This window comes from Salminus brasiliensis, chromosome 2, assembly GCF_030463535.1.
Source record: "Salminus brasiliensis chromosome 2, fSalBra1.hap2, whole genome shotgun sequence".
Classification (NCBI taxonomy): Eukaryota; Metazoa; Chordata; class Actinopteri; order Characiformes; family Bryconidae; genus Salminus; species Salminus brasiliensis.
This window is the reverse complement of record NC_132879.1, coordinates 36,258,406-36,284,900: the sequence shown is the minus strand read 5'-3', so window position 1 is coordinate 36,284,900 and position 26,495 is coordinate 36,258,406. Positions and strand designations below refer to the sequence as shown.

At 41.4% G+C, this 26,495-nt stretch overlaps 2 protein-coding genes across 2 annotated transcripts in view; one reads left to right on the top strand and one right to left on the bottom strand.

Annotated features, from left to right (window-relative positions):
- ccdc146 (coiled-coil domain containing 146) overlaps positions 1-2,176 on the top strand; it is a 33,586-nt gene extending 31,410 nt beyond the window's left edge. Inside the window, exon 19 of the mRNA XM_072672540.1 lies at positions 93-2,176. Coding sequence (XP_072528641.1) covers positions 93-293 — 201 coding nt within the window. The 3' untranslated portion in view covers positions 294-2,176. The remainder of the gene's footprint in view (positions 1-92) is intronic.
- Positions 972-24,027, bottom strand: gsap (gamma-secretase activating protein). Its single transcript, XM_072672541.1, has 31 exons — positions 23,640-24,027; positions 22,246-22,316; positions 21,983-22,039; positions 21,742-21,811; positions 21,384-21,434; positions 20,030-20,118; positions 19,746-19,815; positions 19,504-19,553; positions 18,684-18,788; positions 18,208-18,264; positions 18,067-18,113; positions 17,867-17,946; positions 17,145-17,222; positions 16,969-17,055; positions 15,963-16,055; positions 13,159-13,379; positions 12,830-12,899; positions 12,509-12,588; positions 11,250-11,330; positions 10,729-10,863; positions 9,289-9,347; positions 8,879-8,910; positions 8,240-8,301; positions 7,163-7,258; positions 6,068-6,138; positions 5,871-5,965; positions 4,491-4,610; positions 2,644-2,705; positions 2,337-2,441; positions 1,656-1,752; positions 972-1,565 (listed from the first exon to the last, which is right to left on the bottom strand). Exons 1-31 carry the CDS (start codon positions 23,725-23,727, stop codon positions 1,465-1,467), a joined length of 2,580 nt encoding a protein of 859 aa, XP_072528642.1. The 5' UTR covers positions 23,728-24,027; the 3' UTR covers positions 972-1,464.
- Between the last annotated feature and the right edge of the window lie 2,468 nt (positions 24,028-26,495).

The following is a 26,495-nucleotide window of genomic DNA, read 5'->3' as shown; positions in this document are numbered from 1 at the left end:
GACTGGGTGTATTTTGATAAATATCACACTGTTACTCTATCCTTACATTATATTAAAATATTTAAATGTGTGTGAATGTATCTGTATATTAGATTGCTGAGGAGGAAGAAAGGAACCAGCTTCCAAACGGAGTGTACACCACAGCAGAGCCCCGGCCCAATGCTTATATACCCACTGAAGACTCCCTGCCCTTACCCAAGCCGTACGGAGCCCTGGCCCCTTTCAAACCCACTAAGCCTGGGGCCAACATGCGCCATATCCGCAAGCCTCAGCCGAAACCTGCAGAGATCTAAAGTCCTGGGTCCCGTTAGTCTCAAAAGCACATAAATCTTAACACAGCTGATGAAAATAAAAGTAAGAAGGCATTCCCCTTTTTGTTAGAGAACTGCTCTTTTTTTCAGAACAGCTTTTGCTGGCTGCAAGGAACAATCTGAACCACTTCAGGTGCTTTTGATTTGTGAGCTCATGCTTACTGGCTGAGGCTGGCTTTCATTGTCCCTAAACTGTAACTGAGAGTTCATGCGGGGAATTCAGAGAGTTGCTGCAAATCTGCCAGGCCTGGAGGGTTGTGAGGCATGTTGTGCACTCTCCCGAGCCAGGCTTAGTCACTGCAGGGAAATGGATAAAAAAAAAAACTCAAACACTTTTCATCATGTTCTGATGAGGTGTGTTGTTTTACAGAAATCTGTCTTAGTTTAGTTTTCTGTGTTTTAATGTATCTACATATACTTTTCAGATGCTCTGGTTTTGCATTGTTCCTGTCCATCATTATTCCAGGGAGAATACTCAAACCAGCCCACCTTTTTCCACTTGCTGGTTTAGTGAGCAAGCCTTTCATTACGGATTTCCTACTGAATAAAATATCAGGAGAAGGGCTGGGCAGGGAACCTGGCACAGAGCACAGCCATGAGTTACAGTCATCCATTTAGCTTAGTCAATAATTAAGAAGAAATGTAAACATGGGCATGACATATTACAGTAATCTTTGGTCTATTACAGAAAATGGAGAATAAAGAGAGACAACAGACAGTAACCTTAAACAGTCATACCAGTGTAAACATTTGACGTCTAGTACAGAAAATCCCTTTTTTCAATCGCTTCTGTAAGAGTTAACTGTGTGTAGTTGGGATTAAAAGCTGAAACTTATATATTATTACTGCATATCTAATCAAAACCAGCAGAGGTTAACCTGGCGTAATTTGGGTGCCAGGTAAACCTTCTGGCCTTCCTGTAAAACATGATGGAGAGGAGGCTGGTGGTCTGCTGCAACATGTGCAAATAACGGAGCAGGATATTAGTCATTGATTTTCAGCGTGACACAGTTCTGAGTCTTTGTTGCTCCACATGGGATTTACTATTGTCCTGTCGTATATACACATCTCTGACAAACAGAGACACGAGGTCTCGGATTGATTTGGGTTGTTTGTTTTTTTGTCAGCACCTCATACATTATTTTCCCTCCTGTTACTTGTCCTCCAAGCCCAGCTTGACCAGAGTCTGCTTCAGTGCAGTTTCTTCCACAAACCTGGCGTCCACATTCTCCTGTTCCTCAAAAGGGTTTGGAGCTAAAACACAGTGAAAGCAAACGCGTAAAGGTTGTATCTTTAGTCTAAGCGATGCGATGAAGAGATGAAAGTGTCTCCTGCACTAAATACCTTGCTGTTCTGTGTCTGTGAGAATGCTGGTGAGGTAGGTCAGTGGGAGGAACTCTGGCCTGAAGCATGTCTTATCACTGTCCAGCTGTATCGAGCCCTGCAAAACACCACATTCTGAGCTAAACCTGCTGGATCTCAAAGAGTTTTGGTTGTACATGCAGTGAAATGGTACATTTACACCACAATACACTACACAGGTTTGTATTGTGTACAATGATTTTAATAGACCTGAGACTTCAGATTCCAGTTACATGTATACAATGATTTAGCTTCTTAATTTACAACATCAAGAATGAGCTTACACTGAAACTTCCTAAAACAGCCCATATTTGTAAATTTTGAGACAGAAAACCTCTAGGAATCTCTTTCTAGAAATGAATAACTTCTTGATGTTCCCAAAAAACTGGAAATACTAAATAAGATGTAAAATAGCAATGAATATTTAAATGACAGGAGATTCCATACACTAGATACAATGTGATCATATTTATTTATGATATAAATATAATATATGATATAAATGTGTGTGTGTCAGTTTATTTGTACAGTGGAACAAAGTCATTCAATTCAATAGAGTGGGTCGGCTCCTGTTACCCCCGTATTTTGCAGGACACTAATATTAAAAAGCCTGGTTTAACTGCTACTGATTCGTTTCTGGACTGATCGAATCCCCAAACTCACCATGGTTTCGGTGTATTTCTCAAGCAAAGTTCTCACATACTCTCTGGAGATGCAGGCCGAGCTGACAGGATGATCCCAAAGCTGACATACTCTCTGTTCCATACACTGAAACCAATAACAGTGTCCATATGTGATCAGTATGTTCATCAGTGAATGTTGTATGTCTTTGTTGTACGTCCTTTGGCAGCATTAGAGCCAGAGAAATAAGCCACTGGCCTTTATTACACTGGCTCATTATTACACCATCAAGACACAGTCCATTGAGAAGCTAAATTTAACGAAAGCGATATGAGCACAAAGACGTTACCTCAGGAAGTCTTTTCAGGACACTGAACTTCAGTTCTTCATTGCCATCACTGTTATCTAGGTCTACCAACATGAATTAAGGGATGATGAATGTAGAGCAGATGAATGTAGATGGAGAAACAGAAAATGCAGCCATTCCTTTTGACATTATAATTAACATTAATAATAAAAAATATGAGACTGTACAGAACTTCAGAGCATAAGACAGACGATCAGGATAAGATGCAACATGAGCAATTCATATACTTATAGAGGTGGAATGTGTATCTGGTCACCTTCTCATGCTCCCAGAGCACAGAGATGTGCTCTGATGCAACCTGAAGTGTTTATTTGTGTGTCCTGTCATTGTCTGTTGTTCATTGTTACCTCGCTCAGTTTATGTCCTTGAGTTCTTCCTAGTTAGTCCTGCTGTCAAGTTGTTTGTTTATGTACTTGTCTTAGTCTGGTCCTCACCTCATTAGGTTTATGTTCCTGGGTTTGTCCCCTTGTTCTTGTTTCTTTGTATCCTGTCTTGCCTTCGTTTCACGTATATGTAAATAAAACTACCTGCGAGTACACGTCCACTTCTGCTTCCTGCCTCAACAAGCCGCATGACCATTTGATCCCTCAGTTAGTCAATCGTGTAGCAGCAGTGGAATGTATAAAATCATCCAGATACAGGACAAAACATGGACCAGCATATAAAATAAAGCCCTACCTAGTATTAGTACAGTCTTCAATTCTGTTGTGATGAGGGTTCAAAATCTTTATGTACTTTATATAGCTTGGAAGGCTTGCAACTGGTTAAACGGTCCTGATTTGCATCAATGTACCAGACGTTTTGACAGTGTGCTGGACTCAGACATGACTGTTGAAACAAACCCCTTTCAAGGGGTTCAACTGGAGCACTTCTGGCTGCGCTGATCATCAGTGGTTGGTGCTGAAGTTTATACTTTCATTTGTAGCTACAATTATTATTAGCTATTATTACCTGACTTCAGCTAAGTTGGACTGTGCCCTGATCTGCTCTACCTAATAATCATAATCTGATGATGATGAAACCACTCCAACTTATTATTATCTTGCTAAACCTAAAAGAATCACATTCTTAGTGAGTAAGAGTAAGAACTCTCCCATCAGATTTAAAGGATCCATAACATTGTTCGTGTTTTAGAAAGTACCGTTCTCTCCCCTGTCTCTCACATTTTCAGACTATAAATGGAAACTAAGCTGCAAAACATTCCAATGTCTCTGATGTCTGTATTTACACTGCAGATCTCAGGCATGATTTCACAATAAGACACAATAACAGACCAATCGATTAAAGCACAGCTACAGCCATTTATCCTGTATCTGTCTTAAAGGTGAGCTCAAAGCAATCCTCAGGAAGTGTGGCAAAGTGCATGGTGAATATTTTAAGCTGCCTACAGTAAGGTCTGGCTTCGTTTAGTCACGAGTATGAGCTACCACATGCTACAGAAATGCTTCTGTGCTTCACTGAATCACTGCCTTGAATTAAAACCTGGCAGATCCAGCATGCATGGGAAAAACAGAAGAGATTCTGTTTTACTCCAGAGCTGCGCCATTTATCACTGGTTAATATATCAGATCATATCTCTATATATCTCTAAATATATAATTTCTCCTTTTATTATGCCTTAATATTATCAGTCAGTTGTGATTCTTAGACCACTTACATATGGACCCAGTTTAATTAGTGATTATGTTTAAGAGAGCTAATATATAATACCTAATTGTCCCAAATCTATGCACCTCTGGTTACACGGGTCTCTGTGTGTGTGTGTGTGTGTGTGTGTGTGTGTGTGTGTGTGTGTGTGTGTGTGTGTGTGTGTGTGTGGTGTGTGGTACCTGTCATAAGGCGGGAGACAAAAGGCTCAGTGAGCCGAAGAAAGCCGTGATCAACGTATTGCAGGAATGTGTGGCGAGGTAGACAGCGCACACCCAGCACAGTCAAGAGAGTTGAGTAACCTACACGTAGGCAGACAGACACACGCAGCATATACACTTTATGTGAATATGAAGTTAAAAGATAAAAGGTAAATCATCCACTTAACATGCTCCTATATTAATATTAAAATTGATTATAAATATTTATAATATTAGAATATTTAATAATAATGTACTTACTGTAGATTTAACCATAATAACTGACACATGAAAATATTTCATATATGTTTTGATAGCCAGATACAGTTGCAATCTAAATGATTCCACCCCCATTTCAAATGAGCTATATTAGCAAAATCTACAGTCATCAGCCATTCTGTGGATGTTCAAGAGACTGTGGGTGACTGTGGGTGACTGTGATGACCACCCCAGAACTTTTCTTCCCATCTTTCAGGACTTCGTCTTCTGAAACCAGACTTTGGTGAACTTAGAGGTATGATAGATCGATTGTCCTGTTGGACGGCCCAATGATGCCCAAGCTTTAGCTTCCTCACAGTAGGCTTGACATTCACACACTGCAGGATTCCAGTTCCAGAGTAAGCAAAGCAACCCCAGAGCATCACTGAGCCAACACCATGCTTCATGTCCTTTTCAGCATATGCTTCATTCTTCCTCCTCCAGATTTACAATGCTGATCCACAGGCCCAAAAAGTTCCAGTTTTGCTGCTTTCCTCCACAAAACAGAATACCAAAACGTCTGTGGTTTATTTATCAAGTTCCGAGTGGATTGGAGATTTTTCGGTGCTTTTGGGTCAGTAGAGATGTACAGCCATGGAGACCCTCAGTGCTTAGTTCGCAGCTTACTGTGCAAACTGAAAACTCAGTGCCTGCTACCACCAAATCCTCCTGCAGGTCTTTTACAGTCATTCAAGGGTTTTTCTCTTGACTTGGTCATATTTCTAACATGCAATCAAACATCACAGTCAACAAACCCTGAGCAAGTCCGGTATTTTATGCGTATTATGTCAAGCATACCTGATGCGACTAATGAAGCCCTTAATGTGCTACCTGATGGGCCCTAGGCTGTTTAAGAGGTTAAGGGAAACTCTACCCCAATTCTGAAAAGATTAACAATGAGCTGCAATTGTGTTCTGAATCAATTTCTGTGAAGTCCTCAGCCTCGAGATTGTTTAAATTGCACTTTTTCACTGCAAACTATTCAGTTGTGGTGGGTGTTTGTTTTCCGCTGGTGTCTGAAAAAAACAATGTGTAAGGTGCGGTGGTAGTGATGGTGGAGGTGGGGAGATCCTGAAGATGGGGAGATCCTGGAGCTCTTCTTACCTGGTGGCAGCGGCAAACAGAGTCCCTCCGTGGCTTCCAGAATCCGACACATCATATGAAACATCGCCCAATCCTCCGAGCTGCCCTGCTGTTTACTGGACAGCACACACACATACACATACAAAACACTGAAGTGAGGAGAGTTCAATGCCCTTCGACTGGAATCAATTTAAGCGCTTGTGCATGACGACACTCACAGACAGAGCACAGAGGAGCCCAGATTCAGCTTCAGCCACACAGACTCCAGCATGTGTCGAACCAGCTCCAGCTACACACAGATACAGACAGAGCAGGGAGGAAAATCCTGATTAACATTTCCCCATTTTCTGAACGCTTTCCCAGACCTGACTGTGAAAATGCTCTCAGTTCTTATAAACTGTCTCTGCTTTACAAGCCGTGTGATTCCAGCTCCTACAGTTTATGAAGAGTGCAGCTGTACGCAGAGCAAGTGTAAATGCCACAACATGCCCAATATATGCGGGGTAATTGTTACACACTGAGGGGCTGGTTTGTACAGTCACTTAAAAGATGTGTTAGCCTTTCTAGGCACGTTCTAATGCACCAGCTGAGTTTTATCTATACTTATTTATTTAATTCTCATACTGTGTCCACATTTATTGTGTTGAACACAGTTTAATTACAGAGTAGCAATTGGTAGTAATTGAGTTTAATAATCCGTTTTTTTGTCAATATAAACCCTTTCTTTAAATAACACATAACTGTACAGCTGTTTACCTGCAGAAATAGAGATCCAAGCTACCTTTTCACCCCGTGTTAGTGTTATGCATGATGGCTATACTTTTGTTTGGAGAACACTGAGAAGTCAAATTTTCGTTCTCAGGTATACGTTTACGCAGTTCGCCCAGTTTCGTCCTTCAAAAGTGGATCCTCTGAGGGATCAAATGAGTCACACTCCCTTCCTGTTTTCATTGAAGAGTCAGGAGCACTCCAACCAATTCAGCAAATTTAGTTTTATCATGTCCCAATATCACACACGCACAGGGGGCATGCAGGATTTTCTCATATCCTGCATATGTTCTCTCTGCTCAGCAAAAACAGGAAGTGCCACCACCACTACTAGCACACCCTCTCTGTCGAATGTCTCAGGGTGTTACTTGGAACATTTGAAGCAGGAAATGAGGGCTATCTATTAATGTGCTTCCCTAATGTCAGCTACTGTGACATCTAACAGGCAGAAGTGGAAAAGCCCAACTTTCAGCATTATCAACAACATCCAGTTGTCTGTTAGCTACAAGTGGTCCTTGGGTGAATGACAGCGAGACCATACGCACCAGCTTGGCGACATAGTTCACCACCAGCATGTCAATCTTCTTCTTCCCCAAGCGTGGCAGGTGTCTGTTCAAGTGCTCCCGGAGCCTGTCCACCATCTGACCAGGAATAAAGGATGACCATGACACTGTCAAATGGTAAAACTCACACCAAATGGTATAGCAATGAGACAGAAGTGCAGAGCTCTGAACATCACAGATGCTGAGTTGCTCAGTGTCTCTGATATCTGTGAAGAATAAAATTCACCAATGTCTTCCTAAGAATTACAGCTGTTCCTGAGAAAAGCCCACAAACAAAAAGTCAGATCCATTATGTGTTGTGGAACCCCAGAATTGTCCACAGCTCTGCTCCTACAATGATGCTCCCACTGTCCCCACGAATCCCAAATAAGAAAACATTGGTAAACATCAGAATCTTCCTATGGGGTTTAAAAACTATGAACACCTGCTTACCTCCTTCCTTATATATCTCACCTCAGGGAGCTCAAGGGCGCAGATTTAATCAGAACAAAACACATACTATTTAATTAGTGCTTCTGAAGAACTATTCTTATTTGTCCAGTAATATGTTGTGTAATTGGACTAAACACCAGTAAGACATTCTCAATGAGCCACAAAGTAAAAGGATAGTAGGATGTCTGGAGTTTTGCACTCCAACAGTTTACCGCAGTGCTGTTTATAGTAAGTGGGAGTGCCCTATTCATGAAATGCTTTTAATTGTTACTACAAACAATGCCCATTATTATGTAGCAATATCGACTCACACATCAAAAAGGAGGGTTGAAAATACAATGTCTACTTTGAGGTATCAGAGGGATTTAGATTGCTTAGGAAATGGAACACCCTGATCAGTTTTGTGATTAGACTGTATCTGTGACCAGGTTGTGTTTCTTTCTCTTGTTATTCTGCTGTGGCCCTTGTTCACTGTCATAAGCACACTGAGAATATTTCCCAAGCACCAGTTTACAACGTTTTCCAAAGACATGGATTAACTGGCTCAGGTGTAGTCGACCACTTAATTCTACAGGTCAGTAACGGAGGGTTTCGTCATAGCTGTGTTTGAATAAGCTGTGAACTCACCAGGCCCACCAGCACCCTCTGTTGTTGGTCTTCCTCCTGGAACAGAGGGACCACTCTCTTATCTGCAGAAACACAGAAACACGGACATCACTCCCAGCCGTCTCCTTACACGGCTCAGTCCACGTTTATCATTCCTCTTTCCTGTTGTTTCATTGTCTTTCTAACTTCTAGCAGTTTTTTTCCCACTTTATGTAACATTCAGCATTGAGTGATTGTGTGATTATACAAGAAAACCACAAATGTGCGTGAATAGGGTTCAGGTTTCTGTGTGTTTATTTGCTGAACCATAATTTCGAGGTACAAGCTGTGGAGGAGGTCATGGAGTAAAAAAAAAAGCCAGTGATTAAATGGAAAGAATGAGGAGAGGAACTGGGAAATGTTTTGTTCTTATGCAACACTACAAGCGCACCAGTCCTGTACAGTCTCTGAGTGCCTTTTTCCACTCTTCATTACTTCCTTGATTACTCAGGAAAACTGAAAGCTCCCTTTTGGGAAAACATACTGTGTGACCCTGAACATAGTGAAGGTAAAACAAAGAGCATTTGGGGTAATCAAGGGTAAAAAAAATGCCATTCTCTACTACAAGCCTAAAACTGAGTTACCTCAAACTGTTAGTTTTACAGGAAATGTTTCACTTACCCAAACGCCATGTGTCCACCATAGACAAAACTCTAGGGAAGAAGAAACTAGTAAATAAGAGCACTTGAAAAAGACATACAACCATTTCACATACAACCACAGACCACAAATCCATCCCAAAATACACTTGTCTAGAAATCTAAAGCCACATGTGCACAACTTCTAGAGATTACCTCACAGAGAACCGTGTTTTCTTGATGATTCATAGCTCACGCCGTGTCATTATAAGAAATTAAATAATTAATCATCTGTTATGCATTTCCACACTCAAATGTTTCTCTTTAGTTTAGGGTAGCGAGTTGCGTGGCAACCGATAATCTCTGTTTGGATATGCACTCTTGACAAATGGGGTATCTCCTTTCTCCCACCCATACTCCCACACATGCACACTCACTGCATTCTCCACCTACTTTTTGGTGTTCTCCTCGAGGTATCGAAGGTGGTTGGAGGACTTCTTTTTCTCCGACTTCTGTAAGGATATTTTGATATTCCGTTCAAAAATAAGTCATTTAATATAACTTGTCACTGACACACACCAAGCGCTTTAATAAATAAAAGAAAAGTGCTGCAGAGTTTGACCGTCTCCCTGTCCATGTCTAACAGGGCCTATCAGTGTTTTTTAGGTGCTCTGATTAGCTAGACTGGCTAGACTGGCTCTGCTGCTGAGTTCTGCCATCTCCCAGTTCATGTCTATAAGTCAGTGGCAGTGTGGTTCAGGCAGAGCAGTTTAACGACATGGCTTCAGCTGGACTAGAACCTTTGTCGGGCTGTATGTTCGACAGCCCTGGTCCAAATTACCTGCTTCCCACATGTTCTTTACAGTTGTTCACACATCTCCTATGGGTTTTGCTGGATAGCTGGATTGTTTCCTGCTGTAGAAACTATCATGTTTTCTTCTACAGCTGTTTGCTTCCAGGATTTGTTGGGATTTAACAGAATCCATTCTTCCCTATACCAGTGAAATGTTCCCTGTACCACGTGCTGTGACACAAGCCACCCCATTGCTTAACAGTTGTTTTTTTTCTTCAACATTCCTTTATTCATTGAGGACAAAAACATCTATTTTAACTGCGTCAGTCCACAGGACTTGTTTCCAGAATGCACAATGATGCTGAATTGTGTAATGCGGACACAGGAAAGGTTTACTTCTGATGACTCTTCCATGAAGGTAGAACAGTAGAACAATGCACCACCGCTCCAGAGTCAGAGCTAAATCTCCCTAAAGGTCCTTTGCAGTCACACGTCTCTAGCAGTCCTACAAGCAGTTCCCTCTAAATGTTTTCATGGTCTTCCGGACCTCAATTTCACCTCCACTGTTCCTGTTAACTGCTGTTTTTTTAGTTACATTACAAATTGAGGAAACAGCTACCTGATAACTCTTTGCTGTCTTTTCATAGATTTCTCCTGCTTAAATTATTTTAATTTTCAGAGTATTAGGCAGCTGCTCAGAGGAGCACATTGCGGTTGACTGTTGAGACAAGGTTTGAGAAGTCAGAAATATAAATTTCCTAACAATGATTGGGAACAAAGCTTGTGGGGTACTCAAAGTGTTGCACGGCACTCCTAATACTTCTACTTATTTTCTCATCTAAAATTGTACAAAACCTAAATGATACACTATGCTGAAATGAATGTTCCGTCTTTAACTTTACCTTTTAGAAATCAGTTCACCTTCTACTTAATTAGCTATTCACAGGAACAGACAGGAGTTTTTAGTCAAATAAGCTCTGCAGATAAGTCGGTGGTCTTGCAAGCACAGTCATGTGTTAGTGCAGTAGTAGAACTTTAAACCAAAGTGTAAAATGGCAGAATCAGATCATGACCACATCATTTGTGTGTTCTCCTCTTACCAGGGCCGCCTGTAGCTTGATCGAGTCACTTTTGATCTGGGTATTTCGGTATCGTGGGTTTGGAATGGCCTCAAAATACTTCAGCCTTTCTATAATCCACTGCAACTCCTCCCAGTAGCCCTGCAGACTCCTGCCCTTTACACACAATAAAAAAAACACAACAGTGTGAAACTGCTGGGCATGGGTGGTGGCAGAGTGTTTGCTGTGGAGCAGGGTTCAGCAGGATCAATCAATAATGCAGTGATTAAGCACACAGAAAATAATAAAACATTATCATCTCATATTTCATTTATAAGAACAAACCATGTGTTAGGAGGGGTAAGAGTACTACGGTTGTGCAAAGGGATCATTAATAAAAGCTCAGCTGGTAAGACATGATTAGACACAGCTCTGCAGCAGCTCTGTTTTGGCAGGCTCTCTGCTGCCATCTAGTACTCATTGTAAGTACTGCATTTAATATTTCGACATATGGCCAAGGCAATTCTCAGACGCTGAGTGAAATGTAAAGTACAGTGCATTACCTTCCCTTTGATTATAGGCTGTGCCAGGAGCTCAGGGGTGCACTTCACACCTGGGATAGCAGTCAGGGCTACAGGTAGCTCCTAAAAACACAAAAGAAGAATTCCTATTAGAAAGGAATCTTACATAAGGACTTGCTAGCACAATTTACAGACAATACACCCATTAAACTGCTGACTGCTTGCTCTGCTAGCTACTTTCAGTTCTCCTCCTGTTTTAAACCCTGTTAAATCTTCTCTTCCTCTTTCAATTCCACAGAGCTTTTTGTGTCTAGTAAACCAGAAATAATTTGCACATTTACAACTGCTTGTCTGATTAGACACTAGACAGGGGCATTCAACATTTTGTCCCAGCCTCCCCATTCATGTCTATAGGTTTTATATACTATATTTACTAATCAATTAATGTATATTGTAGTACAGGGCAAACTGCACAGTATTAACAACCAGTTGCCCTTTGTGGAGATGTGTTTAATATTCAAATATGAGCATGTTACAGATGATAATACTTATGGCCCCAAGTCTTATGTTACGCGTCCATATGCTGTAAAAGTCAAGGATATCCTGTGTGATTGCCAGTGGTTTTGGTAAAGGTGTAAAAGGTTGTAGATATTGATACACTCACAATAGACTACACTCATATGTCGTGGCAATACTGGGCTTGTGTCATTCGAGGCATGGACTCCACAGGACCTCTGAAGTCCTGTACGTTGTGAGGTGGGACCTACATGGATCGCATTAGTGAGCCTTAGGTGCTCATGACCCTGCTGCCAGTTCACAGGTGGTTCCTTTCTTAAACCACTTTTGGTAGGTTCTGACCACTGCATACCAAGATCACCTCACAAGACCTACCTGATGTTTTGGAAATGTTCTGAACCGGTCATCTTGCCATCATAATTTGGTCCTTGTTAACATGGCTCAGATTCTCAGGCTCGATTCTTACATCACCTTCAAGATCTGTCTCTTCACTTGCTGCCTAATATATCCACCCCTTGACAGGTGCCACTTTGGATGAATATGATTGATGGTTTTCACTTCACCTGGTACTAATGTTATGGCTGATTGGTGCACATCTTTGATATTTTGGTGTACAAGTTTTAATGTTTTGAGGGGTTTCCAAAAATGAATGGGCATTCATGTCTAATACGAGTGTATGTACATTTCTGACTACAACTGTATATAAACATGACACACACAACTGTGTGTCACATGACAAACAATTTCGGCGATTCAGAAATTCTCAATTAAAATTTCTGACTTACCTTCTTTTCAAACACAGAGGAGTACGGCAGCACTTTATCCAGACTGAGAGATTGCTGATAGCAGATTCTGTATAAGGAGGCTGGAAAGAGAGAGGGGGTCGTTTAATATCTCATATAGCCCTGTCTCTATAGAACACTGGAGAATGCAACATATTACTATAAGTAATACAGCTGATAAAGCAAAGCATTATTATGATACAATCAATAATTTTTTTGTCTGTAATCATGACAGCCCTTAATATCGTCTTATTACATGTGTTTAGGGCATGCCATCTTTAAATGTCTCACACATACACACACTCCTTGCACTTACATACTCACCCAGAATAAATTCCTGAATTTGATCGAAAGCATCGAAGCTCATCACATTCTCGCTGATCCAGCTGATTATCTGAACAGGGAGTGTAGTGAAAGTAAGAAAGCTCATCACATTTTCCTTCCCTCACTTTCCCAACCCACATCAGCACACATTTGCCCACCCATAATGCCTGGAATTGAGTTTGCCCAGCACAAAGCCCCCATTTATTGCAGAGTTACGTTCAAGCTAATGCTCATTCCGAGCCTTCCCACTAAATTCACACACTCAGCAGCATTCATTTTCATCCTGTGGGCTCTCCTTCTCCATCTCCCTTCCACCTGCTGCTTTGTACCTTCTGCTCCAGATCTTGGTCAGGCCCCAGGTGGACCAGCATGCAGTGCAGAGCAGCAAGGCGCTGTGCTTCGGGCCTGCTGGAGCTGAGGAGCTGCAGCAGAAAGTCGTGGCTGAAGTCAATGGTGTATATTCTGCCTGTCCGCACGTCCAGAAGCCTGCGGCCAGACACACTCATTATGACACTGTCGGCTCCAATCGCCTCCACGTGGGCATCAGCACCTGTGGGACAACAGCACAGCGCAAGAGATGCATTAACCTGTGGATGCATGCTTAATGGGATATTTTGGAGACAAATCTAATTAACTTGATTTATCACTCACTCCACATTTAGACTGTGGAAGTAGCACAGCTTACAAACTGGACTTCTATGTGCAGAATGATACCCTATAGAGTGACTTTTGAGTCTATAGAGTCTAAAGTCATACCATGTCTAAGCCACATCTGTATGTCTGCACAAAACAAACAAAGCTCTGGATGTATTTTGAGCAAGTTGAGAGACATTTTGGGTGTGTATTTAGTAGGGTTGGGTATTCTGTAGCGGTACCTGGATTTTGGTACCGGTATCCAACAACTTTTTTCAGTACTGTCACATGTGTTCTGGTGCTGTACTGGGCTGAGTGATAGACTCTCAGTGTGTATCAGGTTAGTGTTCTGATGCTGTACTGGGCTGAGTGATAGACTCTCAGTGTGTATCAGGTTAGTGTTCTGATGTTGTACTGGGCTGAGTGATGGACTCTCAGTGTGTATCAGGGTTAGTGTTCTGATGCTGTACTGGGCTGAGTGATAGACTCTCAGTGTGTATCAGGTTAGTGTTCTGATGTTGTACTGGGCTGAGTGATGGACTCTCAGTGTGTATCAGGGTTAGTGATCTGATGCTGTACTGGGCTGAATTACGGACCCTCAGTGTGTATCAGGGTTAGTGATCTGATGCTGTACTGGGCTGAATTACGGACCCTCAGTGTGTATCAGGGTTAGTGTTCTAATGTTGTACTGGGCTGAGTGATGGACTCTCAGTGTGTATCAGGGTTAGTGTTCTGATGCTGTACTGGGCTGAGTGATGGACTCTCAGTGTGTATCAGGGTTAGTGTTCTAATGTTGTACTGGGCTGAGTGATGGACTCTCAGTGTGTATCAGGGTTAGTGTTCTGATGCTGTACTGGGCTGAATTACGGACCCTCAGTGTGTATCAGGTAAGTGTTCTGATGTTGTACTGGGCTGAGTGATGGACTCTCAGTGTGTATCAGGGTTAGTGATCTGATGCTGTACTGGGCTGAGTGATGGACTCTCAGTGTGTATCAGGTTAGTGTTTCGATGCTGTACTGGGCTGAGTGATGGACTCTCAGTGTGTATCAGGGTTAGTGATCTGGTGCTGTACTGGGCTGAGTGATGGACTCTCAGTGTGTATCAGGGTTAGTGTTCTGATGTTGTACTGGGCTGAGTGATGGACTATCAGTGTGTATCAGGTTAGTGTTTCGATGCTGTACTGGGCTGAGTGATGGACTCTCAGTGTGTATCAGGGTTAGTGTTCTGATGTTGTACTGGGCTGAGTGATGGACTCTCAGTGTGTATCAGGTTAGTGTTTCGATGCTGTACTGGGCTGAGTGATGGACTCTCAGTGTGTATCAGGGTTAGTGTTCTGATGTTGTACTGGGCTGAGTGATGGACTCTCAGTGTGTATCAGGGTTAGTGATCTGGTGCTGTACTGGGCTGAGTGATGGACTCTCAGTGTGTATCAGGGTTAGTGTTCTGATGCTGTACTGGGCTGAGTGATGGACTCTCAGTGTGTATCAGGGTTTGTGATCTGATGCTGTACTGGGCTGAGTGATGGACTCTCAGTGTGTATCAGGGTTAGTGATCTGGTGCTGTACTGGGCTGAGTGATGGACTCTCAGTGTGTATCAGGGTTAGTGTTCTGATGCTGTACTGGGCTGAGTGATAGACTCTCAGTGTGTATCAGGGTTAGTGATCTGATGTTGTACTGGGCTGAGTGATGGACTCTCAGTGTGTATCAGGGTTAGTGTTCTGATGCTGTACTGGGCTGAGTGATGGACTCTCAGTGTGTATCAGGGTTAGTGATCTGGTGCTGTACTGGGCTGAGTGATGGACTCTCAGTGTGTATCAGGTTAGTGTTCTGGTGCTGTACTGGGCTGAGTGATAGACTCTCAGTGTGTATCAGGTTAGTGTTCTGATGCTGTACTGGGCTGAGTGATGGACTCTCAGTGTGTATCAGGGTTAGTGTTCTGATGCTGTACTGTGCTGAGTGATGGACTCTCAGTGTGTATCAGGGTTAGTGTTCTGATGTTGTACTGGGCTGAGTGATGGACTCTCAGTGTGTATCAGGGTTAGTGTTCTGATGCTGTACTGGGCTGAGTGATGGACTCTCAGTGTGTATCAGGGTTAGTGTTCTGATGCTGTACTGGGCTGAGTGATGGACTCTCAGTGTGTATCAGGGTTAGTGTTCTGGTGCTGTACTGGGCTGAGTGATGGACTCTCAGTGTGTATCAGGGTTAGTGTTCTGATGCTGTACTGGGCTGAGTGATGGACTCTCAGTGTGTATCAGGGTTAGTGTTCTGATGCTGTACTGGGCTGAGTGATGGACTCTCAGTGTGTATCAGGGTTAGTGTTCTGATGCTGTACTGGGCTGAGTGATGGACTCTTAATGTGTATCAGGTTAGTGGTGGTAAAAGTCTACTTTGCTTTTTTCAAGTTATTACAAATTATTACAGTGTGCAATGAGTGCCCATTTTCCCACTGTAACCTGCATAGAGGTCACATGAGCAATAATCTGAGCCATGCTATCTCACCTGACAGAAACAGACTGTGGCAGAGCAGGTCCTGCTGCCGGCAGTTGATCAGGTGGAGGAAGTGACCAGCTAGATATACCACTATGTAATAACCTGTAGAAAGGTTTCAGTCAGAGATCACATGTCAGCTCAAGAAAGATAACACATGCTCATTACATCAACAGGTCTTAACATATTAAAACTTTACAACTGGACTTTATATTTTTCTATTGTTATAGTCACCTGTAAAGTTACTAATTTGGACACATAAGGTTTTGTTTTGACAGTGACATTATAATCCCACTCTAGAGAGAGTCACAATCCTGTCAGTGTTAAAACACTGGAGCATTTAACACTCCTGAGGTCAGTTTCCAGGAAAAGGATTAAAGGTAACATATTATACCCCTTTTCTACATGTTAACACAGTTCATTGAGGTCTTAATGAAATGCCTGTGGCATGTGCTTTTACTTCACCTTGAGTTCACACCTCTTTTTCTACCATGCAAGTGAGTGTTTCATAATATGTCCCCTTTAGGCCTAGTCATGGACATTTTTTCAATGTCCATTCAAAATGCAGTTCAACTCAGGACTAGGCTTAATTATTATCAGGTAAAACAACCCTTTGCTCTTTATTGTTCTTTTGATAATTTCCTTAATTATTAAATCACAATCTAACTCTACTAGAGTAAGTAACATTTAAAACTGCAGTTTTTACATTTTGTATCTATACTGAAACATATGATACGTAAGTAATGAGAGTAAGGAACCCAACTGTGCATTAGTGCAGAAGTTACCGAAGTCAGTCCTGGGGGCTCTGCACATTCTTGTGTTTTCCCTACTCGAAAACATCAAAGGAGCAGCTTGTCAATTAGTTACCGTGTGGAACCGAGTGTGCTTGACGAGAGAAGGCACAAAAATGTGCACAGTGTGGGGTCTTCAAGACTGGGATTGGGAACCACTGTCACTGAGACTGAAGGTTTCTCTCAACCTCAAGCAGTATAACAGTTATGCTTCCTGCTGAACTAACCTAAGTGGATGAAGAGTGGCCGCAGGTTTGCTGTGCTGGCTGATGTAGCTGTTTGCTCGAGGGCCACAGTGTAGGTTTTACTGAAACCTGGACAACATAGATAAAAAGAAAAGGAGGTATTAATATAGATTCACAACGAACTGAGCTGATTAGGAAATAATGTAGCATTTCTGTACCTCTGTGGACAAATGCAATGGTGTATGTGTTATCCTTCTGCCTACACAGAGGATGACTGTAGCATACACACATGGTCCCTGAGAATGAAAAAAGAATCAGTATTTCATACAGAGCAAGGTTTTTGTTCAAAATCAAAATTACATGGCAAGACAAGGCAAAGTGCTCAACTGTTTAGCAAAGCTCCAGTTTCTCAGTACTTGGTGGGCACCAAGCTTTGGAGCATGACTGAATTTTATAATAAGAAAATCATACCCATCAAATCAGTAATATTCAAATCACAGGGGCTGTGTTTTGGATTTTAAGTATTGATTCCCATGCAAACCAAGCTAATTTACTTTTCTTAATTAATGATTAAAAAAATATTATATAAAAAAACAATTTATACTATTTAATACAAATACAAATTAATAAAAATAACAATTAATCATTATTATAAAAATAATTTAACTGCATTCACTCTTCATCTGTTTGTAAATTGCCATTTATAATTTCTATGATTCCTATATTCATGGAGCCAGTCTTCCAATTCCCAGTGAAGATTTCATATGCATGCACTATGTGGACTTTGGTAGACAAAATGAGTGATGCCACTTACTCTCTATCCAGAGTCATGTGGGCAACAAAAAAAACAGCAATAAAAACTGCCTTAGTAAAGTGTTACACAACTTCACAGCAATCACATTAGTTTATCCAAGTAAACAGCACTGCATCCATCACTTGCCTGTTCTGTCTGTAAACACCACCAGCTTCATTCCCTCATTATCCTGCTCTTGGTAGTGATCATGTCCAAAGTTAACAAACCTGTCCCAGACACAGTTAAACATGCATCATCACTCTTTCAGCTGCCCTGTGTTTAGTGTGTGATGATAGTTACAGTAAATATTCACCTCCAAGCATGGAACTGACTAATATGTTTCTTACCTCGCAAAGGTAAAGGGATTACTGGGAAGCTCCAGGGTAAGTTCAAACTGTCAAAAGAGCAACAGATATCAAGATACTGACGTTTAGTAATCATTAAACTTAAGGACAAATTAGAGAATAGTCGATTGCTAAAATGTTTACCAGGGTCTCAAAGTTGCGATCATGGAAAAACTGCACACACTTCAGCACGTGTTTGTCCTGAATGGGGAACACATTCAGAAAACATACCAAGATGGACCCTAAGGATTTATGTGGTCTTAATAGTGGAAAAGTTGACGAGTGTTTGAACCTGCACCTAAATCTCTTCAATGTTTGTGTCAAGCTCCAGTAAACATAAAAGTTCTGAGCGCAATGACTCCTCAGTTCAGGACACAATAGAGATTACTCAGAAATGCAAACCACAACAGAAACCACTGAACTATAAGTATTTCATTAACAGCAATAAAATAATACTAATATATATATATACTTATCCATTATCCTTAAAAAGTCCAAGTCAAATACAACGTATGTCCTCTATTGCCTTATTCAAAACTGCTACTGCATCTTATTTTTAAAGAATTAAAGAGAAATTACATTTATGTGATTGTGTGGTGTACATAGAGAGGGGTTCTGACCCGGCATGTGAGGTAGAAGAGTCTTTGGGGACCTGAGTCCCACTGAGCCCAGCAGAACTCCTCTGCCACCCTGTCTCTCACTAGACGCTCCGGGTTCTGCATCACCTGACACAGCAGCAATGAGAAACACCGTCAGCTGCTCCACAATCACACATTACATTGTCAAAGACAATGCCTCTCTCAGCAGATGCCTGCTGTCTCATGTCACACTCTTATGCAGCCCAGTCACACATGTGTAATACAGATATTGTATACAGAATCTTTAGTATTTTTATATTTGCAGCATGTAGCAAATATTTACACAAAGTGCTTTGTTGAAAAACTGAATGGTTGAATCAGGTGTGTTTAATGAGGCAGAATTCTAAACTTTGCAGCTGAGCTGTGTCGCAGGAGGTACACAGTTATTTGGTATAAAAAAAAAAAAACAGAAACAGAAACAGAAGTTATTATTGATAAATAAATAATACAAACTGCACTGAAAAAGCACTTCACAGAATTTGAATTGTACATGGTCATTTAAAATTGAGAATTCCAACAAATTTTAAATAGTGTTTAAATAATAGCAAAATAATAATTAATTAATAATTAATATATAATTAATCAAATCTAAAGTCCAAAATCGATCCATTTGGTGACAAAGTAATAACAGTGTGCGGCAGTGATAGCACAAATTAACTGAAATCTGTTGCTTAACCCTCTGGAGTCTATGTGTCTTTGATAATATAATATAATATATTATATTATTATATATTATCATAAATATATACTATATATTTTCATAAATGAGCAAAAACCCTGCATGCATTATGCTAAGACTCACAACTCTGTAGCCTTCTTGCTTCACCAGCGGTATGTGGTACTGATCCACATCTGGACAGCAAAAAAGAACGAAAAACATTAGTGTTCAGAAAACAACGATTTGGTCTGCATCTGTAGCTCTGCTGGACATTATAAATCACAGTACAGGCCAGGAAATCACACGCACTGCTTGCCAAATACACCCCCAGTTCTTAGACAGCTAAAGCACACAGGGACATATTATAAAACCACTTTAATACTTACAGCCATCTTCTGCTGCCAGCAGCAAATGGCTCTCGAGGGCAGCATTCCGTGAAGAGTGTGAATACAGAAACTGCAGAGAATGATGCACGAATGCCTAACATTACTTCCTTTTTCAACTGGGATACAACTGTAATGCATTGCAGAGTATTTTGAATCTCAATAAAGTAAACAATGAAGAGTAAACAGTCCTGCTCTATGCATTATTATTATTCTATTATTACTGTAAGCATCAGGCCCAACTGTAATGCTTTGAATAAAATGTATGAATGGAAATTAATAATTACCTGCACTTTGACCCTGCAGTCCACAGCTTTTAGGACCTTAGTGTTGTTGATTGGATGTATTTCTATGAGGAGGGTTAGGCATTTGGAAACTATAAGAAAAAGGGTTAAAAAGTGTGTTATCAGTATTTGAATGTTAACCCCCACAACAATCATTTATACCCCACCACACATTCCTTACTACCAACCAGTTAACATGCAGTTTATTTTATGTGTACCTATTTATGTGTTATATATGCTATACAAGTATCATGCGCTATACATGTAAAACATATGATTTTATGCTATATGGAAAAAGTGATTGTCTTAGCACTGTAAAAATTCAGTCAGGTCAACTTAAATTTATGAGGTAACTTTATGACTGATTACAGCTGTTGTTTTTTTATTAACTCAACTTAGTTTAGACTACATTTAATTTAGTTCAGCAGCTGAGATTTCCTACTTTAAATCCCCTTGCTACCACACTCTGTTTGTTTCTTCTTCTTCAGTTCCTATCTGCAGGTTAGGATTCCCCCTATCGCATGATGCTCCAAGCTACAGAGTGAGTGCTTCCTACTCCTAACCACAGAGGGCTACACACTTATGATCTCCTGAAGATCAGGCAGTTCGAAAGTTACAGCCGTTTAGAGCTGTGAAACCGTGTACATTTCTCTGTCAACGAAAAAACAAAAAGGGAACTTTACTCAGAACTGTGGTTGATATGTTTTTATGGAATCCTTTTACAGCTCTATAAAGTGAGACGACTGTCTGACTGCCATCTTGTCAAACAACTGAAGATCAGAAGTTCCAATCCCAGTAATGCCACACGGATCCATGGTCAGGATCAATGGCCCATTAGTATGGGGACAGCACGTGATAAAGTGAGTTCTAACCTGCAGATGAAAACTGCGGAAGACACAGCATCAAAAATCAGAGCAAAATGATTTGCTGTTGTTCTTAGGTTGACTAAAAGTAGCTGTTTTGCCCTCGACCTTACTGAGATACTTTACAAAAACAGTATCAGGGTAAGGGGATCTTCTGCCTAAAGTTAGCTAAAGTGTAAAGTCACTAAAGTTAGCTAAACTGTAGTTTCACTGTTAGACACTCAGACATTGATAGCAACAAGTACATGACAGGTTTAATCATTTGCTTCAGCATGTGAAAGCTTTAAAGAGTAAACTGTAAAGTCTGAGTGAGGTTTACCCTCTACCAATGTTAACCCCCCCTACCTACCCTTACAAGGCCCTAGTCTTCATTTACATTTAATTTTGGTACATTTCCAGCTAATTTTTGTGTTTGCATATGCCTGAACATAAGTGGAATGGGTGAGCATGTACGTTTGTATGTAGTAGTAGTAGATAGAGGTAAATCTGATTACCTGGTTTGAAGCACTCTTCTCCTCCCCGGGTGAACTGAGTCAGACTGACGGCTGAAGCAGACACAGTTGGTCAGTATTACTTCTAGTTATTATATGACCAATGAGGTATTAATACATTAATACATGAGATATTAATACATTATATACAGGTATATAGTAATATACATAATATAAAATAAGTAACAAAGGTTGTAAACTATTTATTATTTGTAATATTGCATTAATCAGTTGCGATCAGTCTGTTGCACCGACATGAATGCATTACTTCCAACATTAATAAAACAATGCCTTTTAGGGCAGCAGGGCAGTTTCCTAGGTCAAGCAGTTCGTTTTAACACCTCTGAAAAAAAGCTCTTACCCAACAGTGTTTCTTCTTTGTTCAGGGAGCAGCTGCTGATACACACTTGCTTGTCAAAAGTGTAGAGAAGCTGTGAGGAGAGAGGTTAGAAGGGGCGAGTGGTTAGTATACACTTCCCTGTGTGAGTAATACCTCATTTGCTCACTGTGGAGGATCAACCGTCAACAGAATGAGTGATCTGTGTTCAGAGCTTTTTGTGTGTATTCGTCTACTACAGACCTCTCCTTAAAGTCAAACGTACCTTATTTTGTTTCGTATGAGGGTCATATTTGCCGACCCTGGTGGTCCCTGAGGCGCCCTGTCCGAAGAAATCAGAAAACCAAAGCCGTAAAGCCAAAAGAGTCAGAGCTTTTACATTTAGTGCATGTCTAGGTAAGTGGTGCTTTGCGTGTCTACGCCACAGATTTGGCCCTTTTAGGTCAGTGCACTGGTATGTGTGGAACTCCATGCCTGACCTCTGTCAAAGTAAGATGATTTCGCCCAAAATAATGATGGCTAACTTACTCTCCAGGAATACACAACGGCTCCATCCCTCTCAACATTATGGATGCGAGTGTCAGCAACACCTGCACATGCTTCATGTAAGAGAGCAAAGAAAATGAGTGCAGACCATCAAAATTTCATAATACACTTTAACTTTCATAACACTTTAACGATTATTGTCAGAGGTGCATTGGCACATTTACTTATTAGTATTTTCAGATCATACTTTTACATATATCATCTGCAAGAGCACGAGTCTGCTTTTTTACTTTACGTCATGTCGTCCAGCTATAAAACACCTGGACCGCCTTCCTTAGTACTCGCATCTCTTCATAAGACCAAAAGAACCCAAAAGAATTCAAAAGAGGAGAACCGAGGCTACCAAACCTCAGCTCCTGTACTGGCAGATGCTGGCTATAATAACTTATTCATTTTCAACAACTAGATTTGGCATAATAACTGGTCGCAATATGTATAAAAAGATGATTTTTTGGTTTGATTATGTGCTGTATCTTTCTGTTGCTTTGTTATATAAGAGGAGTAGTTCAGTAAAAAATAATTGAATACTCCAGATGTCAAACACATCATCCAACACATCCTGATCTTCACTGTGAATAACCTAGTGTGACTTAGTGTACTACAAAGCAAGATGTTACCCGGATGATAACACAAATACAATTTTAGCTTAAATATTCAACCCCTTAAAGAGCCTATGGTCCGCCGGCAGGCCAAAAGTGTTATTACACACTTCTATTACCAAGGAATAGCCCCAGCAGTTTGTACAGAAGTCCCTGTAGTTACTGAGTAATACACCTTATGAGACCGTGTCTTATAAGCCTTGCTGAGTTAAAGGGTGAATACTGTCTACTCATGGGTAGTCTTTTAAAGCAAATCCACTCTCAATGTTTTCAATTCTTTATTTAAATACACTACATGTCCAAATGTTTGTGGACATCTCTTATAGTCTAATGACTACATTCAGCTCCTTGAAGTTGCAGCCACTGCTGACACAGATGTGCAACTGCACAAGCGCACACAGCTTGTCTGGTCCCTGTGGAGAAGTACTGCCAATAGAATAGGACTCTCTGGAGCAGATAACCATTAACCTACTGGAACCATGCTGTCTAATGCCAGGCGTGGGCTACAGGGGTATAAAGCCCCCCGGCACTGGGCTCTGGAGCAGTGGGGCTGTGTTTGGGACCTCACTAAGGCTCTTGTCACTGCTCCTCCACAAACTAGCAGACAGCCTTCTTCCCTGGACAGTAGAGACACTGTTACTCCAGCAAAAGCAGGATGAATGAGTGTCCCAATACTTCTGTCCACATAGAGTTTTGTGTTGGTAAAGGGAGATGGAATAAAACAGACATATTAATTAAGGTTCAGGGAACATTTGGAGCCAGTTCTCCGGCCCTTACCTGTACTCCTCCTCACAGTCTCCTCTTTAGCTACAATGCTCGTGATAACGTCTGTGGTAATGTCGAAGGTCTGGGTTAACTTGAGCATAAGTGCGGCTCTCCTCACACACACACACACACACACACAGAGACACACACACACACTCCGGAGTGAAACGGACGCAGCTGGACTGAGGAAACCAGCCGACTTCACTTCACACCTCACGAAACACAAGGTGTGTGAACAGCGAGCCTCAGGGGGGAATGTGTGTTTAAATATCCGTCTCAAGCTCCGACACTCCCGAATCGTTCCCTGTAGTCATTATTCGCACTCCTCGGTCCTTCAAAGTTGGTCTATGGGCGACTAACACTCACACACTCTCCGTGCTTACAGCTTCAGCGGTCCTACAAAACAACAGCACCGCGGAACACAGCGCGTCCGAGCCCCGCCCCTGGCACGGCCTCGCGCCTGCAAAGCCGGCGCTGATTGGCTGAGGGCGCTGTCAGTTTGGAGCCTCGCAGGTCTCGCCGCCCTCGCTGCCTGGTGTCACCTGATGTGGACAAAGCTGGTCGCAGGCTGTGGAAGTGAAACTCGACGGAGTGAAGCGTTCAGCCCTGCCCTGCCCAGGACTGTTTATCACACCACAGCGTCCCTTTTTACACAAACCTGAACCCAGCAGAGCTAGCTCTGTTTAACAGACGACTGATCCTTACATTTCATAGACATTCAGTTCAGCGGTGGAGAAGTCAAAGGGGAATACCACCGAATTTTCAAAGTTTAAGAATTTTAGAGTAATTTGATGTGAACTTACCTTAAATGTGTGACTTATTAGGCCTGCATGTACCTCTATAACAATAAAGCTACCTATAAACACAAAAGCGTATCATTATTAAAATGGTTGTAAAACAGGTGTCGGGCAACTGAATTTGTATTTTAATTTGTGTATTTTGAACTACTTCATGTAATAACTTTCTGTGATGTAGCTTCCAGAGGCTTTAAATATTGTATACTGTAGCCTATTATATATTCAAAGGTGTTTCTTGCATATATGTCCATGTGTTATGACTATTTACACTGTCATAATGCTGCTGTATGTGACTTGTACAGTGGGGCAAAAATTAAAAAAACATGGTCAGTCACTGACCGTGAAAGTTCTCCTACTTAGAAAGACAAGAGAGGTCTGTAATGTTTATCATAGGTACACTTCAACTATGAGAGACAAAATGAGAAAATAAATCCAGGAAATCACATTGTAGGATTTTTAAATAATTGATTTGTAAATGGTGGACCTGTAACAGACCTGTAACTTCTTCTTTAAGAGGCTTCTCTGTCCTCCACTCATTACCTGTATTAATGGCACCTGTTTGACCTCGTTATCTATATAAAAGACACCTGCCCCACAGCCTCAAACAGTCAGACCCCAAACTTAACCATGGCCAAGACCAAAGAGCTGTCGAAGGACACCAGGAAGAAAATTGTAGACCTGCACCAGGCTGAGAAGAGTGAATCTACAATAGGCAAGCAGGTTGGTGTGAAGAAATCAACTTTGGGAGCAATTGTAAGGAATAATCTCCCTCGGTCTGGGGCCCAAGGCAAGATTGGGGTCAAAATGATCATGAGAACGGTGAACAAAAATCCCAGAACTACACGGCGGGACCTGATAAATGAACTTCAGAGAGCTGGGGCCAAAGTAACAAGGGCTGCCATCAGTAACACACTACGCCGAGAAGGACTCAAATCCTGCAGTGCCAGACGTGTCTCCCTGCTTAAGCCAGTACATGTCCAGGCCCATCTGAAGTTTGCCAGAGAGCATATGGATGATCCAAAAGAGGATTGGGAGAATATCATGTGGTCAGATGAAACCAAAATAGAACTTTTTGGTAAAAACTTGAATGCTGAGTTGCATCCTAAGAACACCATACCTACTGTGAAGCATGGGGGTGGAAACATCATGCTTTGGGGCTGTTTTTCTGCAAAGGTGACAGGACGACTGATCCGTGTTAAGGGAAGAATGAACAGGGTCATGTTTGTAAGATTTTAAGCCAAAACCTCCTTCCATCAGCAAGGGCATTGAAGATGAAACGTGGCTGGGTCTTCCAGCATGACAATGATCCCAAACACATCGCTCGGGCAACGAAGGACTGGCTCTGTAAAAAGCATTTCAAGGTCCTGGAGTGGCCTAGCCAGTCTCCAGACCTCAACCCCATAGAAAATTTGTGGAGGGAGTTGAAAGTCTGTGTTGCCCAGAACATCACTGCTCTGGAGGAGATCTGCATTGAGGAATGGGCCAAAATACCAGCTACAGTGTGTGCAAACCTGGTGAAGACTTACAGGAAACGTTTGACCTCTGTCATTGCCAACAAGGGTTATGTTACAAAGTATTGAGTTGAACTTTTGTTATTGACCAAATACTTATTTTCCACCATAATTTACAAATAAAGTCTTTAAAAATCCTACAATGTGATTTCCTGGATTTTTCTTTGGACCTCATTTGGTCTCTCATAGTTGAATTGTACCTATGATGAAAAGTACAGACAGCTCTCATCTTTTTTAAGTAGGAGAACTTGCACAATCAGTCATTTTAACAATTAGTTAAAATCGTTTTTCTTCATTTAATCATCTATTTAACCAGTGCCCGGCATTTCTTCACTTGGCTGAAATGCCAGCAATAAGATGTTTCCTATAATAATCCACCAGTTTTTGCCCCACTCCTCCATGCAGATTTCTTTCAGCTGTGTGTGTGGCCTTTGAGAAGTTTCTTGTAAGCACAGCCTGTTTTATATCACCCTATGTCATCATTTCTTTCTTTTGAGTCACTCTTTGGTTGATTTACTGGAATGTTTTGGGTCATTGTCATGTTGCATAGTCCACCTCCA